Source organism: Theropithecus gelada, chromosome 3 (assembly GCF_003255815.1).
Source record: "Theropithecus gelada isolate Dixy chromosome 3, Tgel_1.0, whole genome shotgun sequence".
Classification (NCBI taxonomy): Eukaryota; Metazoa; Chordata; class Mammalia; order Primates; family Cercopithecidae; genus Theropithecus; species Theropithecus gelada.
The window spans coordinates 21,178,797-21,196,677 of record NC_037670.1 but is presented as its reverse complement, the minus strand read 5'-3'; the positions used below and the strand labels follow the sequence as shown (position 1 = coordinate 21,196,677).

The 17,881-nt window shown below is 53.1% G+C and overlaps 1 protein-coding gene across 2 annotated transcripts in view; it reads right to left on the bottom strand.

Moving 5' to 3' along the window:
- PRDM15 (PR/SET domain 15) overlaps window positions 1-17,881 on the bottom strand; it is a 76,043-nt gene that overhangs the window by 16,597 nt on the left and 41,565 nt on the right. The window contains exons 9-17 of one of the 2 annotated variants that reach the window (XM_025380785.1): window positions 16,492-16,673; window positions 16,154-16,248; window positions 15,378-15,465; window positions 14,440-14,499; window positions 8,118-8,285; window positions 5,638-5,732; window positions 2,992-3,123; window positions 1,592-1,726; window positions 770-933 (exon numbers count right to left, since the gene is read on the bottom strand). In XM_025380785.1, the coding sequence (XP_025236570.1) occupies window positions 770-933; window positions 1,592-1,726; window positions 2,992-3,123; window positions 5,638-5,732; window positions 8,118-8,285; window positions 14,440-14,499; window positions 15,378-15,465; window positions 16,154-16,248; window positions 16,492-16,673 (1,119 nt within the window). The remainder of the gene's footprint in view (window positions 1-769; window positions 934-1,591; window positions 1,727-2,991; window positions 3,124-5,637; window positions 5,733-8,117; window positions 8,286-14,439; window positions 14,500-15,377; window positions 15,466-16,153; window positions 16,249-16,491; window positions 16,674-17,881) is intronic. The other variant, XM_025380786.1, reaches the window with a different exon arrangement.

Here is a 17,881-nt window from a genome sequence, read left to right as displayed (position 1 = left end):
AAAGCAGCAAATATTTGAGCCTCTGCCACGGGTTGAATCTTAACCCCCCCAATTCCTACATCGAAGTCTTAACCCTGGCACTTCAGAATGTGACTGTTTGGAGATGGGGTCTTTGCAGAGGTGACTACATGGAAAAGAGGCCATCAGGGTGGTTCCTGACCAATCTGACCAGTGTCCTTATAAGAAGATGAGATTGGGCACAGACATGCACAGTGGGACGGCCCTATGAGGACACAGGGAGAGGAAGGCATTTACAGGCCAAGGAGAGAAGTGTCAGAGGTGGCGGCCCTGCCGCCACCATGACCCCTGAGCTCCCGCCTCCAGGACTGAAGATGGTAAGTGTCTGTTTTTAGGCTGTGCCGGCTGTGGTTCTTCGTTAGCGCCCCTGGACGGGACTGTTTAGTCACTCACTCAGCAGACTGCTTGGGTTATGGGCTGTATGTCAGATGTGGCCTGGCATTAATGAAACCTAATTGCTGCAGGAAAAAGCATTTTGGGTCATTCTGTAGGCAGGGCAGGAACCCTGCTATTTTCCTGTAACATGGCCAGCTGGTGCCAGGAGACTATGTGGAAGCACAGGATAAACCCTGGCCCTGCTGCCCCTCGGCCCTGCCGCCCCCAGCCCTGCTGCCCCCTAGCCCTGGCCCTGGGACCCAGAGGGTATCACTTGTTCGAAGCTACAAATGGCTCCTTAAAACATGTGTCTCTTTGCAAGGAAGCATGTCCCCTCCCTCCTGGCACAACCCAGGAGCCCCCAACCAGGCCTCACTTTTGCACGTTGGGGTCCGGCAGGTTTTCGCGGTGGATGACCATGTGGGCGTGGTAGGTGGCCTTCAGCGCAAAGCGCCGGTTGCAGATGCTGCAGCCGTAGCCCTTCTCCTTGTGCACCTCCATGATGTGCTTCAGGTACTCCTTCCCCCGGCCAAAGGTGAGCTGCAGGCCGGGTGGACGGGGCACTGCTGACACCCGCATGAGCTCCCTGGTCCTCTTAGCTAATGAGGTTGTGTCCACAAACCAGGGCACCCGACACGCCCTGAGGACCCACGGCTCATGCCAGAGCAGAAGGGACTCTCAGAGGCTTGATGGGGAACTTTTCCAAAGCCATAAGGCCTTATGCCCAAAACTCAGAGCCCGGTTCTCCTCGGAAACAAACCACTCTCCTTTTTGACGAGCCCCTTCCATGCACGGGGGAGGCCTTGTGAGGGCTTCAGGCCTGAGCGGGGAGGAGGAGGGGGAGGAGAAAGGGAGAGGGGAGAGGTGCCCCAGCCTGCAGCCACTACAGCCACCTTCTAGGAGTCTGACCCCCACACTTCATGTGTGTGCCTGAACCGGGTCACAAGGCAAGTTCCTGGAGTGTGCCTGTGAGACCCACATAGGCCATCCCTGAGCACCGAGGTGGCATGGGCTGGCCTTCCCACGCACAGGTGATGGACAGGCACCCAGTCTGCAGTAGGACCACTGGCCTGAGCCTTTGGGGAGGGAGGGCTGCTTCCAAGATCCACAAAGGCACCTGCTGTGTGGGGCCTGCAGCCTTGAAACTACCACGTTCCTTTCCAGACCACCCAGGCACTGCGGGGCAGACCCGCCATACCTGGCACCGCTTACAGCTGTACTTGTGAGGCTCTGAGTCCGCGCTCTCGTCAGAATTGTCGTCGTTTTCTTCTGAGGAGATCCCGATCTTACCGATAAACTCCTCCCTCTGGTGGTCATCCATCAAAGCGATGTCCTAGAAAACAGCCAACACTTCCAGTTTCTAACAGTGCAGCAGACGCTTCACTCAGTTACCTATACCCCAGGAACAATCATTTCCCCAGATGCAGAAGAAATACCTCTGTGATGCCCATGACGGCCCTAACGAGCCACACTTACGCCCCAGTCCATCCCAGCTTGTCCCCAGGGGTCCCCACCTAAACGCCAGAGCTGCCCTCGCTCTCCACGCCACCCGTGGCTACCTCTCACATGCGCCCAGCAAGATCTCAATCTGCACCCAGGGCCAGGCACTGCTGGGGAGTCCCCTGAGTGGGTCTCCCATACCACCTGTTACTACTACAGTTCTTGATCAGTGCTTCTCCTGCCCTTCATCACACCCCAAGTCCTCCCTGCTCCCAGAGCTTCCGCTCTGTTCCTCCCTTTCCTCAAAAGCGGGGAGGGATGCAAATGCCAGGTCCGGGATGGGAAGCAGCCACGGCGGGGAAGCTGGGCCTGGCAGCTGGGCCACAGGAAGTGAGGCCAACGCAGTCACAGAATTCATTTTGGAGAGATGAAATGTGGCTAGTTGTCAACTATTTGGGGACGCTGCTGTAGTCTGAATACTTGAACCCTCCCAAATTCCCATGTTGAATCCTAACCCACCAGGAAATGGTATCAGGAAGCAGGGCCTCTGGGAAGTCATTAGGTCATGAGGCTGGAGCCCTCAAGAATGGGATTTGGGGTGGGGCATGGTGGCTTATGCCTGTAATCGCAGCAGTTTGAGAGGCTGAGGCAGGCGGATCACCTGAGCTCAGGAGTTCAAGACCAGCCTGGCCAACATGGTGAAACCCTGTCTCTACTAAAAATACAAAAATTAGCTGGGCATTATGGCGGGTGCTTGTAGTCCCAGCTACTTGGGAGGCTGAGGTGGGAGACTTGCTTGAACCCAGGAGGTGGAGGATGCAGTGAGATCTTGCCATTGTACTCCAGCCTGGGTGATGGAGTGAGACTGCGTCTCAAAAAACAAAAAGAATAGGATTCAGGCCCTTATAGAAGAGATCCCTACCCTTCTACCATGTGAGGACACAGAAGGTGCCATCTATGAACCAGGAAGTGAGCCTCGCCAGACACTGAATCTATGGGGGCCTTGACGTCCAGCCTCCAGAACCGCGAGCAGCACGTCTGCCCAGAAGCTGCCCCGCCTGCAGAATTCTGCTATGGAAGCCTGAGCTGACTGTGACAGACACTGGCCCGGGGGCCTGCCATGAGCATGCCTGGGTGAGGGCAGCACGCGATCGACACCTTGAAGTGGACGTGGATGTGGTCCCTGAGCACGTCCACGCGGAAGAACTTGCGCCCGCAGATCTCACAGGTGTACTTCTTGTCGCCGTGGGTAAGCAGGTGCTTATTCATATTGCTCCGGCAGGAGAACACCTGTGGGCAGAGGAGCCGCATGGTGAGGGGCTGCGGCGTCTCATGATGGGAAGGAGCCTCTCCACCAGGCTCCTCCAGGGAAACCACAACCCGGGACAGAAGCACAGCACTGTGCTCCAGGCCTTGCGTCTCAACAGTTCCTCAGTGTGCGAGAGATACAAATAATCACTGATGCCAGGATAAGGGTTACGCACTGAATTATGTAAACAGGTGCTTATGTTACAATAGAAAATTGACCATTTGCCAGTCTTTATTATAAACGTTAGTTCAGCTCCATTTTTTTAGCTCATGTAAGTATTTCCCTCGGGTGGACTATCAAGGAACCAGTAAGTCACAGAAATACCTGCCATTTTCTGAAAGTAGATATCAAAGAAGAAAGCTAGTTACCCCCTTGGCTTTTATACCGTGTTTCATGCACATTCACAATGTCCCTGATTTCTTGCTCTGGCATGACGGGTATGGAGATGCACCCATTCATCCAATACCCATCCCAGGGGGTCACCTCTGTGACCAGGGCTGGGGTTGGCGCTGGGAATACCGTGGTCCACATGACAGATGTGGCCCCACTGGCACAGAGCAGTGGACAAGGCTGGCGGCTGAGACCACTGCGAGGGCCCTAGAAACCTCGGCACCCCACAGGGCTCTGCGGGCCTCTATCTGGATAGCCATTCCCAGTGGCCAACTAACCTGGGGTGTGACCTTCTAGAGCTCACCTGATGCCCACATTCTCAAGAAAAGAACGCAATAGATAAATGAAAAGGAATGAGTGATTCGCTAGGGAGAAGATGCCGGCATCTCCAGGCAACATCTCCTTCCAAGATGTGCAGATGACTTACGGGCTGACAGCACTGTGCCCCATCCCAGGGACACTAGGTGGGGCAATGCGACAGGGTGAAAGGTGAGCAGGAGAGGACAGAGTCTGCAGGTGTCATGGTCTTTACAGACAGACTGGGCTGAAGACGAGAAATAACTGGAAACAAAAATAATTCAGTCATCCAAACTACAGGCTATTTCACTACGTACCTCAACCCTCAGTGGGTATTCAATAAACACTACACAGAATAAAAACGTGTTTGGATGTCAGGCACCGAGCTGGTTTTGCACATACGATCTCTCAACAGCATGGAAGGCACTTGGGGCCAGTACCCCCCAAGGGGCAGAGGTCAGTGGGCAGAAAGACCAGGGACGGGGAACAAGGGGCACAGGCTTCGCCCACCTGTGGCCTGTGCACAGCTGGCCCAGCTCGCAAAGGTGCTCCAACTCACCTGCTCTACCCCAGCCCTGCCCCTCCAGCCCGCAGTCCGGAGCGTCACCTGGACCCCCAGCCACACCGACCTGCTCACTCATTTGCTCAGGCTCGCTCTGTGGTTTGAAAAAAATCAGGAAACTTCATATAAAAACTGAGATTTCTGTTTTCTCTTTAAAAGGTCAAAAGCTCGGTGATGGTACTGCATGCTGGAAGGCAGGACAGCGGGACGGTGACTGGGCTTCCTGCGGGGGCCTGTGCTCCCAGCTGCTGAAACGCTGGAGGAGCATCGCTCTGGGGCTCATGTGTGCCGTTTGTGGCTGAGGCATCCTCCAATCAGCGGCTCCGAAAGCCACCTGAGCGACATGCTGGAGCTGCTGGGCCCAGAGCCCACTTGGGAGCCGCTCAGAACCCTTACTCTGCAGCATGAGCTTTGCATCCTGTTACAGACAGTTCCTAGGCCTCTGAGCACAGATGCCATCTTATAGTCGCCTGAGTGAAAGCTAAGTAACGAAGAAGTTATGTCACCTCCAGTCACAACCAAGGTGCTTATGCACAGAACTTGGGGCCATGGCAGCCTGACAGCTGTGGGTGCCACGGTGTGGGCCCTGGGCTCTCCCGGGAGGGGCAGCGTGTTTGCTGGATGTTTAGGATCCTGCATCTCCACCCAGCAGCCAGGTGTGGGAATCTCTTGCTAGTGCCAGGATGGTCCCCTCACTGCGCAGCCCTCGGATGGATGTGCTCCCGTGGATGACATCACCCTTTCCTCACTTGGGCAGCGCTGGGCATCCACTGAACGTGCCTGGGACACCTGCCATGGGATCGGTCACGCTCTAACTTACAGAACGCCAGCCATCCACTGCACAGAGGAGACCGGCGTGACAGGCAAAATAAAGCCACTGGATCTCCCTGCATCCTTATTCATTGTGCCCCAGTCCTGACCACAAGGTCACTGTCTGAATGATGCTATACAAGAGAGTGGGAGCCAGGGAGTAGCTCAGGTGGAAAATCATGGCAAAGAGGAAAAGAGGCTGTCCAGGAAGAACCCTTCTTTCTCAGCCCACTCACTGGAAACCCATCTTAGGTGCCAGAGAAATCCAAATGGCAAGTGTTTAAAATGGGTGGACACCAGTTTAACACAACCTGAGCACCCATTGTTACCCCCCAAATCTTCCCTGCAATACTCTGTAAGTACAGCTCATAGAGTCTTAACTGAAGAAGATGATGTGCTTTCCATCTCAGCTTCCGATGCGGACCGCGAGCATTACCTTGCCACACACCGGGCACCCAGAAGGCTCCTTCTTGTAGCGGACCAGGTTCTCCCCGCCGGCCTCCAGGTCCTCTCGCTTCACCCGCCGCACTCCTGAAATTGCCAACCCCACCAGCAAGACAGTGAATACACTCAGAACACACGAAGGTCCCTCAGATCCCATTTCAGCCAGTGTCCTTTCCAGTGCATGGGAGGACAGGGCTGTCCACAGTGGGGACAGAAGCCTGGCGGTGTAAGTAACACCACCTGCACACTGTTTGGCATCAGCACGAACCGCCATTCCTGAAGCAGCCCCAGGGAAGGAAGGGAGATGGCACAACGTACGTGGCAGCTGCAGACACAGTTCTCGCATTGGAAACATTTGGAAATACAAGGGCATCGAGTGCTAAATTTTCCTAAGTGGCAGAGCAATGATGAGCTCCTATGGAAGAAGGCATTTCCACTCCATCTAAAGGCTCAAAGCCAACTTACGGTCTTATAGATGGCAAAATAGGCAGGCATTTTTTATTTAAAAGATACCAATATTCATCTCTCGCAAATTAATGTCAAACCAACATCAGGCTGGTAAATAAAACCTTTATGGTTTTGAGGCATATTGTTCCAAATTGGAATCAAGACAGATTTTTTTTTTTTGAGACTGTCGCTCTGTCGCCCAGGCTGGAGTGCAGTGGCCGGATCTCAGCTCACTACTAGCTCTGCCTCCCGGGTTTACGCCATTCTCCTGCCGCAGCCTCCCGAGTAGCTGGGACTATAGGCGCCCGCCACCTCGCCTGGCTAGTTTTTTGTATTTTTTAGTAGAGACGGGGTTTCACTGTGTTAGCCAGGATGGTCTCGATCTCCTGACCTCGTGATCCGCCCGTCTCGGCCTCGCAAAGTTCTGGGATTACAGGCTTGAGCCACTGCGCCCGGCCCAGATTTTTAAATGTTCATGCAAAACAGGTAAGTTTTGACCAAAAGAGAAGCCCACTTATCAGGATTTCTACATTGCCGACCCATTCTGGGAGCATTCCTGCCTGGCCAGGTGTAAATGCAGAACCGGACTTAAAAATGCTCAGCAAGCTGGACGTTGGACAAATGGACCATTCTCCAAAGGCTCCCAGCATGACAGACACAGGAGTCTGAGGAGCAGCTTACACCAAGCTCCGATATGAGGGACAAATCCATAAAAGTCACAAAAGCATGAGTTTACTCCCACATAAGATGACCCGAGTTACGTTAAATTGTAAAATGCGACCCAGCCACACTGCATCCCTGGAAACAGTTGACTTCTGGCAGCATCCATAGCTACCGGCATTCACAGGCGCTTGCTATGTGTGGGGTGCTGTGCGAAAAGTTTCAAGAACAGGGTCTGGTTCAACCATCACAGCAACCCTAGGGGTTCAGGTCTGAGTACTGTCTCCCCTGCGTAGGTGAGAAAACTGAGGCACAGTAGCTTGCTAAAGTCTGCCCAGTCACTAAGTGGAGTCCAGGTTTGATTCATGAAGCCCTGAGGATACCACCCAAGGAACCACAAAGAAAAACGTTGTGGGTCTTTATGAATCAACATGAAGAAAAGAGTCAAGTAAAAAAGGAAAGTGCTAAAATGTACACAGGACACAATTCCAGCCTTTTTTAAAAAAAGGGACAAAGGCACATGTGTATGCCTATTTGGATGGACATGGTTATACTTCATTTTTTATTTTTATATATATTTTTTGAGATAAGGTCTTGCTCTGGAAAACAGTGGTGCAAGCACAGCTCACTGCAGCCTCGACCTCCCAGCCTCAAGTGATCCTCCTGCCTCAGCCTTCTGAGTAGCTGGGTCTACAAGTACTTGCCACTGTGCCCAGCTAATTTTTTGTAAAAGCAGAGCCTCGCTATGTTGCCTGGGCTGGTCTTGAACTGCTGGCCTCAAGAGATCCTCCAGCTGCGGCCTCCCAAAGTGCTGGGGTTCCAGGCGTGAGCCGCTGTGCCCGGGAGGGTTATACTTTACACAGGACTTTGTGGTCTCACATCTTCTTTTCAACAAGCATATGCTTCATTTGTAATTATAAAATAATTTTTTCCAAATTTTAATGAAAGGGTGTTTGAAGGGCTGCTGCTCTTAGTTGCTCTTGTACGGGTTTTTCCCACTTTCTGTCATATTGAAAGCATTTTTCACAATATCTAGTATCTTTGAAAAAACACTTCTAATGACAGTAAAACACTCGACCCTACAAATCGTCCAGTGTTAACTCCTTCCCCAGTGTGGAACATTTAGGGTATTTCCAACTGCTTCTCCTTGCGCATAGCAGGTCTGACACCTGTGTCTCAGCTCCTTGCTCTCCTGAGACAGGTTCTCAGAAGAGGATGAGCCCATCGGATGGTGGGCGTTTCCAGGCAAAGGAGCAGGCAGCTGAACTGCTCCCCCAAAGGCCTTGCTGACCGCGCCACCCCGCCCTGCCCCACCCCACAGGAGCTGCCTCTCCCGGCCCACAGCAGGTGCACAGGTGGCCTCACCTTCCAGGTGCCGGCGCTGGTGGTCCAGCATGACGTCCTTGCGGTAGAACATCTTGCTGCAGACCTCACAGGCAAACTTCTTGTCGCCGTGCTTCTTCTTGTGCTTGGAGAGGTTGCTGTTGGTGGAGAAGAATCTGAAACACATCTCACATTGGAACGTCTTGTCATCTGTCCAGAGAGCAAACAAACACACAACGATTCTGTGGTAAATAACATCTCATGCAGGCACGCACGTGTGGCCTGAATGTCAATAAAGCGCGGGTGACGGGCATGAGAGTCACAGGGGACGCGTGGCCAGGAAGAAAACAGCACCTGTGTGTCACACGCTGTCTACCCCAGGAACACACGATGCAGAGATGGGAACCCCAGTGCTTGAAAAGCAGACACGGAGCTCACCTTTCATCACCAAGCAACGCCAGCCACCTCCCTCCCAGGCCACCCTGTCCCACAGCACCTGGGGACGATGACTCCACTCCTGTCAGGAAAGCTGCCCGGTCCAAAGCTTCCCCTGGGCCTGCACTCTCCAGCATAACCGACTGACAGACAGAATGACCTCCCTACCAACCAACCGACCATCCGACCAACCGACCACCCGACCAACGTGGCTGCCCCCTGCCCCCAGGATCCCTGGTGTTGGCCCCTCCCAGACTCCTTCCCCATGGGCGGACATCAATGTGCCCATATTCCCCCACTTCACCCAAATCCTCCTCAGCACGCACACAATCACACACCACACAAATACAAATACACTCAACGCACACCACACACGCCCCACACAAATAATCACACACACAAACACCTCACAGAAATACACAATCACACACACCACACACACATGCCCCACACAAATATACAATCACACACAGCACATACACACCACACACACACCCCCCACAGAAATACACACTCAACACATCTAAACACATATGCATGCCCCCCACACATAATCACACACCGCAAACACACAACACACCACACACATGCCCCACAAATACACAATCACACACACCACACGCCCCTCACACAATCACACACACCATACACACACCACACACACACGCCCCACCCAGATACACAATCACACACACCATACACACACCACACACACACGCCCCACAGAAACACACACACCACACTCAATATACCACACACGCCCCACATACAGTCACACACAACACATACACACACCACACACATGTACCCATACAAACACATACGCCACACACATCACACACTATGCAAATACATACACACCCAACACACATCACACACATGCACATGCCCCACACAAATACACAATCACATACCACACAAATAGTATACTTAACACACCACACAAAAACACATGCCCTACAAATACACAATCACACACACCACATACAAATACACACATATTCAACACAAACCACACACACAATACACAAATCACACCACACAAATACTCAACACACCACACATGCAAGCCCCACACAAATGCACAATTACACCACATACACATTCAACACACCGTACAGATATAATCACACACCACACAGGTACACTCAACGTACACCACACACACCCCCCACATACACAGACATTCAACACACACCACATACACTATCACACACCACACAAATACATCCACACTCAATACACACCACACACAAATACATTCAACACATACCACACATATACCCCAAATACACACCACACAAATATACACACACCACACATACAAGCCCCACATAAATGCACAACTACACCACATACACATTCAACACACCACACACATATAATCACGCCACACAGATACACTCAACATACACCACACACACCCCACATACAAACACATTCAACACACACCATATACATTATCACACACCACACTCAACACACACCACACACAAATACACATTCAACACACACCATTAACCCCAATACCCAATCACATGCTACAAAAATACAGTCAACACACACCACGTAAACATACACTCAACACACACTACACAAACACACGTACACAACACACCAAATATACAATCATACAACATACACCCACACATTCAACACACACCACATACACACATACTCAACATACACCATAAACTCAACCACACCACACACAAATACACAACACACACATTCAACATACCCCCCAACACAAATACACACATTCAACACAAAACCACACACAATCACACACCACACACTCAACACACACCACACACACATGCCCCACACAAATACACTCAACACACACATCCACACACATGCCCCATACAACACACTCAACACATACACGACACACACAACCCACACACATACACAACACAAACACATACGCTCAGCACACACCACACAAATACACACACCACACATACACAATCACGTATCACACACACCACATACACACTGAACACATACCACACACACATACACCACACACATACACTGAACACATACCACACATAATACGCCACACCAAATACACACCACACACGAACACATACAAATCACACACACCACAAATACACTCAACACACATGCCACAAAAATGCACATACCACACACCACATACACACTCAACACACACACCACACAACACACCACACAAATACTAAACACACACCACACAAATACATCCACACACCACACAAATACACAGCCACACACACCACACACACTCCACGAAGCTTCCAGAAACGCCCATATCCCTGCATCCCAGACCTCATCACTAGTCCCTCCTGGAAGGCAGCTGTCAAACTGTGGTTTCTGCTCCGCCCAGGACACTGACAGACCCCAGTGCCATCTGTCCCTCCGATTCTTGCACAGGCACCCGGGGGGCCCTCACTGTGCAGTCCCTCACACTGCAGCATCAGCCCAGGTCCCCTCGCCCTGCCCCTGTCCATCAGACGCCTCACCAGTTGACCCCAGGGCCCAGCAAAGCTGCGTTCTCCTCCCTGTGTCACCAACACGGGAGGACATGGCAGCCGGGTGACCCAGGAGCGGGGCACCACAGCAGACTGTGTTTCTAGGCCCCTGGGCTCTCACCCACGGATCAGCTCCCGGGCTCAGTCAATGTTTGCCAAATACACAAATTCCCAAAACTGCATCGAAAGCTGCCATTTGTGCAAAGCAGCCACCCTGTGCCTCTCCCTCTCTGCTGCCCGAGGGAGCCGCCACAGAGTGTCTGAGGGTTGCACTGCCTAGGGTTTCCCTGCCTCAGCGTTTTTGGCAAGATCCTTTGTTGTGAGCTGCCCTGCGCACTGTGGGATGCTGAGCAGACACCGGGCTTCCACCCAGTAGGTGCCAGGAGCACCCCTCCCCACCAAGGTGTCTCCAGACATTGCCGATGACATTCCCTGGGGCGAACACCCTCCACTCTCCACCCCTGCCAGGTAGAGATTCACTGGCCAGGGCTCACAAAATGAGACTTTCAGGGGTGGGCCTCAGGCCTCCGCATGTGTCTGGCTTCACTCAGGTGACCCCAATGTGCAGCCCAGGTCGGGGGGTGAGGGAAGCACACAACCTCCCCCGGGAAAGCCAGGCGTTCTCACCTCTTCCCAGCTGGGAACGGACAAGGCATGGTCATCTGCGAAGACAGGAGGCGGCCATGGGGAAATCTATGCCCCATGGGTGCCACCCTCAGGACAGGGCAGGGCTGGGAGGGGACAGTCCCCTCCCACAGCTCCAACCATGGCAGGACAGTGGGAGGTGGCATCTGCCAGGGCTGAACACAGCAGAGGTGGCCCTGTGCGAGGCTCCCCTGCCCACACCCCACCCCACCCGCAGCGTGACCTCAGCCCAGAGCCATCCTCACCTGGGCCATAAGAGGGGCAATGTGATAGACGCTACGCTGAGTCCCAGCCTAACACACTGTTTGCCTGCCTTCTATAAAGTGAAACATCATCCATACAACCACTGCACTCAGTTTCGTTTTGGCTTAAGATTTGATGGGCTCTGTCCATATCCACGCAACCGCATGGTATGTGTCCTTCACGCACTGCGTCTGTGGTGTGCGTGCTTACGATGCTGGACATTTTCATGATCACTTGAATGGCTACATGACATTTCATCCAGTTTACTTCTCACAACTCACTTTGCTATTTTTGACACTGTAGATAATTTAGTGATGGAATCTTTAGTAATGTAGATTTTTTTCTTCTGTCAAATCTCTTTACCATGAATTCTTATGAATGGGCCCACTAGAGCCACGGGCTTTGTGAAAGGCCACACCTTACAGCGCTGTGGCATCAGATCACCACAGGCCACACCTTTATAGTGCTGTGGCATCGGACTGCCACACTCCCCTCAACTTGGGTCTCCTGAACAGCATAGGTGAGCCTCTTCCCAGGTGGGTGCTAAAGAACACAGGTGAGCCTCCCTCCCAGGCAGGGGCTGAATAGCACAGGCAGCCTCCCTTCCAGACAGACGTTAAATAGCACAGGTGAGCCTCCCTCCTGGGTAGGTGCTGAACAGCACAGGTAAGACTCCCTCCCGGGCAGGTACTAAACAGCATAGGTGAGCCTCTCTCCTCGGTAGGCGCTAAACAGTACAGGCGAGTCTCCCTCCCAGGCAGGTGCCGAACAGCACAGATGAACCTGTCTCCCGGGCAGGTGCCAAACAGCACAAATGAGCCTCCCTCCCTGGCAGGTACTAAATTATACAGGTGAGCCTCCTTCCCGGGCAGGTACCAACTAATACAAGTGAGCCTCCCTCCCAGGCAGGTACAAAACAACAGCCATGAGCACCCCCCGCTGGGCAGGTGGCTCCACCAGTCCTGCAGCCCCAAGGAAGGCAATGGTGCTGCCAAGAGCGTCAGCTTTCTCCCTCACAAGCCCCTCTTGACCATGGAGAGAACCTACTTCACACCACTCCCCAGCTGTCCCGGACAACTCTGCCACACCGAGGGCGGCTTCTCCCACAGCCACCCACTCACTGCCAGTTAGGGAACCCAGATGGGCACGGGGTCCCAACAATGCTTCTCTCTCCAATACCCCTGCTGCCGAGGAGGTCTAGGTTTATGTCTGAATAAATGAGCCACTGAGAACAGCTGCCTACTAGGGTCTGATGAAGGGAGAGGGGCACACGGCGCCCGGGGATGGAGAGGGGGTTATTGGGGGAGGCTGGTGGGCTGCATTTTGCCTGAGGGCCTGGACATGAGCCTCTGCTATTCTGTAGCACAGTATTTATGGTCAGAGACAGCACAAGGAACACGACGATGAGCTACACCAGCACCTGGTCACACCACAAGGGACAGGCACTACAACAGGTCCTGTGGAGGGAGTCTCAGAAAAACCCACAAGACTGTAACATTTTAAAACTTTCCCCCACATTGTACGAATTCTTGGTTTGTCGAAGGAAGATACACATTCTCTTAACTTCAATACTATAAATAAGTATAAGAGCATGCAAATCATATATGATGCAAACGAGCTCCATTTCAAGGTTTTTATCCTGTCTTTTCAGTCTAAAATGGGTAACCTTTGAAACTAGAGCGTCTCAGGGGAAGAGGTGGTGTGATGCAGGTCCCTGGCGCTCTTCGGGTTCTAGGTCACTAACGAAGGCCAGCGCCTGGCCTAACAGCACCTCTGGCTGACAGGAAGCCACTGCCGCTTAGCCGCTTCTAGTACTTTGTTTTATTTGGGTCCAGAGAAATAGTTAAAAATAACAGGAGGCAATGCCTCTTCCTCAACCTTGAGTCTGCCTCACCAAAGCGCCTTGGATGCATCACTCTTAGGAAGCCCAACACGCTCGCCCGCTACACTCCCGCGGGACTGCGGGGACCCCAAGGGGAGGTTCGCAAACAAGATGAAGGTTCATCTGTCTGGCTGGGGCTGCACTAAGTGGAAGTCTTCAGGGGGCTGAGCCCCAGATTTCTTGGGAATTCTTGTGATAGGAGGGCTTAAAATGCAGGAGGTGTGGCACACTGGAAATTCATCCAGAAGCTTCTGGAGGCCACCTCATGCCAGACATGGATCCTTCAGAGCTACTAAAGCTCAGGCAAAACATGACTCTTTCCTGCCCCTCGGAACAGTCCAACCCGGGGAAGAAGGCATCAGGGAGGAAGAACCAAGCCCTGATTTCAAATAGGAGCCCTTGGAGTAGAACTAGCCAACCCCACTAAGGGCCCCCCGCCCCCAGCAGCCGTGGCAGGGGAGCAGAGCCTCTCACATGGCTCACGTGTGGCAGCCCTGGCCAGAGCCCCTGGGAGTCCACTGCTGTGGGTGCCCTGTTCTCAACACAGGGGCGGGTGGTACCTAAACAAGAACAACACAGAGATGCAAGTGACAGACACAGAGGCGGGCGGACAAGGACGGGGTGGGCGTCGAAGGCTAACCTGGTAGGTCTCTAAGCCGACTGCCGCCGGGCCCCCCCTCTCCAGGGTGTGCTATGAGTCCTAGAGAGAGGGGGACACAAAGGCAACAGTGACTCACCCCTCTGTGCCCCGCTGGGGACCCCACTGCTTGGGCCTCCAGTGCCACCCACCACTGGGAATGGGGAAGGCGTGACTCCACATCCCAGAGGCTGCACATCATCACTGAAGAATACGGGGGCATCCTCGGGCCACGTGGAGAAGCGCAGCTGGCCTTGGCCTCCTTGTGGTGTCTGCTTTTCTTTGGTCTGTTTACTTGCTAGCAGCAAATTCGGTCAGAGAGACAGGGGCCTCAGACGCCCCCCAGGCCCAAAGAAGCCACCTCTCCACTACAGGCTGGTCCAGGCACACCCGGCTTCAGGCCTCACACAAGGAAAATGCTTTATTTTTGGAGACTGGTGCACACAAGCAGGCTCAGAACAAAAAGGATGTGTGCAGGGGCAACCCCGTTCCACCCTGGACGACGCAGGAGACGTGGATGGAGGAGCGCTCGCGGTTAGGAACAACCTTTGCAAGTAAGCGAGCCAGCGCTCACACTCCTCCAGCCATTATCCTGACCTTTTCCTTTCCTCCTCAGACGGCCCTAGAAACATCGGACACTGCTGCTCCCTGCTTTTAGCCAGAACGGCCCCCGGCTTTACAATGCTCTCCAATGTGGGGCCGTACGCAGCTCGGCTGACAAATGCCGGAAGAAAATCAATCCCTTTTAACTGGAAAGTTTGCATCTGTGTATCTTTAGGATAACAATGCTTTGAAGCAAAATGGACAGAGGGAAATGTTAAAAGTGAGGCTGTCTATTGGTGAAAACAATCTACTTCGGCCTAAAGTTCCCCGGCCTCTGCAGCGTATCTGAGAATCCGCACTGCACAGGGGCCGAGGGGAGACCTGACCGGCGCCCTCACCTGTCCTGCAGTTGTGGAACTCCAGCGCGCTCTCGATGCGGAAGGTCTTCTCACAAGTGCCGCACCGGTACCTGTACTCGCCGTCCACCTGGTCAGAGGGACACGCCGTGAGTGAGACGGCCCGGCACACAGTCCACAGAGGCCGAGCCCCCGACGCGCTGCCCGGGCGACTCCACGCCTGTGTCTGTTACGACTCTGACCTCCACCACCCTCCCGCTCTGTTTAGGAACACAAAGGATGCGTGCTCTTGCTGTTCACCTGCCTAGAAAGGGAACCCCACAACTCAGGGAGCCCCACTCCCAGCGCCTAACACTTCCATTCTCCTGAGTCTTCCTGCTGTGCTTGTGGGCATCTGACTGGGACCAGGGGCTGGCAGGTGGCCCAGGGATGCCTGGACACCCACAGCCCTCACCTGCTCTCATCTCTCCTGGGACTCTCTTCTCAGGGACGCCTGGGCACCCAGAGCCTTCGCCCGCTCTCCTCCCTCCCTCACAGCCCTCGCCCGCTCTCCTCCCTCCTGGGACTCTCTCTTTTTTCAGGGACGCCTGGGCACCCACAGCCCTCCCCCACTCTCCTCCCTCCCCCACTCTCCTCCCTCCCCCCCTCTCCTCCCTCCCCCACTCTCCTCCCTCCCTCACAGCCCTCCCCCACTCTCCTCCCTCCCCCACTCTCCTCCCTCCTGGGATTCTTTCTTCTCATTGCAACATGGTGATTTGGTCAGTTGTCTGCCTCATCCACACAACTGGGAAGAGAACCCTAGGCTTATTTCCACCCACCTCGTTCCTGCTATGCTTGTAAGACACGTGCTGCTTTAGGCTCTCTTTGCGGCTGAACAATTTTGCACACTCTTCGCACTTAAACAGCTTGTCACCTGAGGAACCAACCAATTGAGAGCTCATTCACCACTTAGAGCATTTACTGAGAGAAGCATGCCCACGGGGGAAACGCCCCCCCAGCCACCTTACTCCCTCCATGCAAAGGGGCTGCAGAGATGATCGCCCACCAACCGCAGCCTCTCACTGGCGCAGCTCACGGGAGACGACCCAAGGAGAGGAGACTCTATGCTGTCCTCCCGCCCCCGGCCCCGGGCGCCGGCCGGGCCGTGCAGACTCACCATGCGAGCGCACGTGCCTGCTCAGGTTGCTGCTGTTCTGGAAGATCTTGCTGCAGATGTTGCACTGGTAAACCCGCTTGTGCTCCCCGAGCTGTTTGATGAGCTTGCGCCGGATGCCGTGTCTGCTCGAGAGAATTAAGCTCCTCTTGAGTGTGATGGTGTTATTCTGATGATGGGTGAACCTGCCCGGGGACGTCAATAAGTTGGGAAAAGACAGGTGGGAAAAAAGTTCCAGGTTACAAGCAGCGTGGAAACGGCCTCCTTCCAAAACTTCCCAGCTAATCCCGAGCCTGTACCGAGAAAGGAGGGAATGCGCCCGGGCGTCACTCCCAGCTTCCAGGGCACCTGAAAGGGACACCTTGAATATATAATGACATTAGGCAGCTTTCGCTGTAACAGCCACACACCTGACTGTGTTCTAACTCTGGCCACCAGAAAGCCTGGAGGTCAATTTGTGCCTCAATTAGAATAACCACATCTGTTTTCTGCTCTTGTCACTCTGTCTTCACTCTCCTCTGTTTTACATATTATCTGTACCTGATTTTTAAAACTTCTTTTCCCTATTAAATGTATTTTTGATGGTAAGCCACCTGAACTCTTCTGGGCAATAAGATAAACTATAAATAAACAAACAGGTAACATCATTTCTGACATTATTTTGCCAACTATAAGAGGTGATCCAAAAAGGGTCCCAAAAAATGACCACCAACTTATTCAACTCCAGGGTAAAAATAACCCAAGAACCATAACTGAAACACAGGGCAATCTGTTAAATTCACTGAAATTCAAATAGCAAAGTGTTTTATCACAGCAGCATTGCGAAAGCTAGAAGCAACCCAGCTGCCCATCGATGGATGCACAAAAGATGGGGCATATGCACCATGGAATATTACTCAGTGTTGAAAAGGAAGGACATTCTGACACAGGCTACACGTGGATGAGCCAGGGTGGAATAAGCCAGTCATATAAGGACAAATTTTGTCTGATTCCACTTCTATGACATCTCTAGAGTCATCAAATCCACAGAGACAGAAAGTAGAATGGTGGGTGCCAGAGGCTGGGGGAGGGGGCTGGGGCGGGTGCTTAATGGGGACAGTGTTTCAGCTTGGGGAGATGGGAAAGTGCCACAGATGGCTGGGGGAGATGGTTGCCCAACAGTGTGACTATCCTGAATGCCACTGAATTGTGCACTTAAACATGGTTAAAATGGTTAAATTTATGCCATGCGTATTTAACCACAATAAAACGTTTCTTTAAAGCTGTTTTCACAGTGGATGCACCATTAAACTCCTGAGTTCCAGAACATTCCTGCTGCTTCCTCAGCAGGTCCGTTTCCACCTCCTCTCCTGGGGCCTTCCTGCTGGGAAGGTGCCTTCCCTCCAGAATGGCC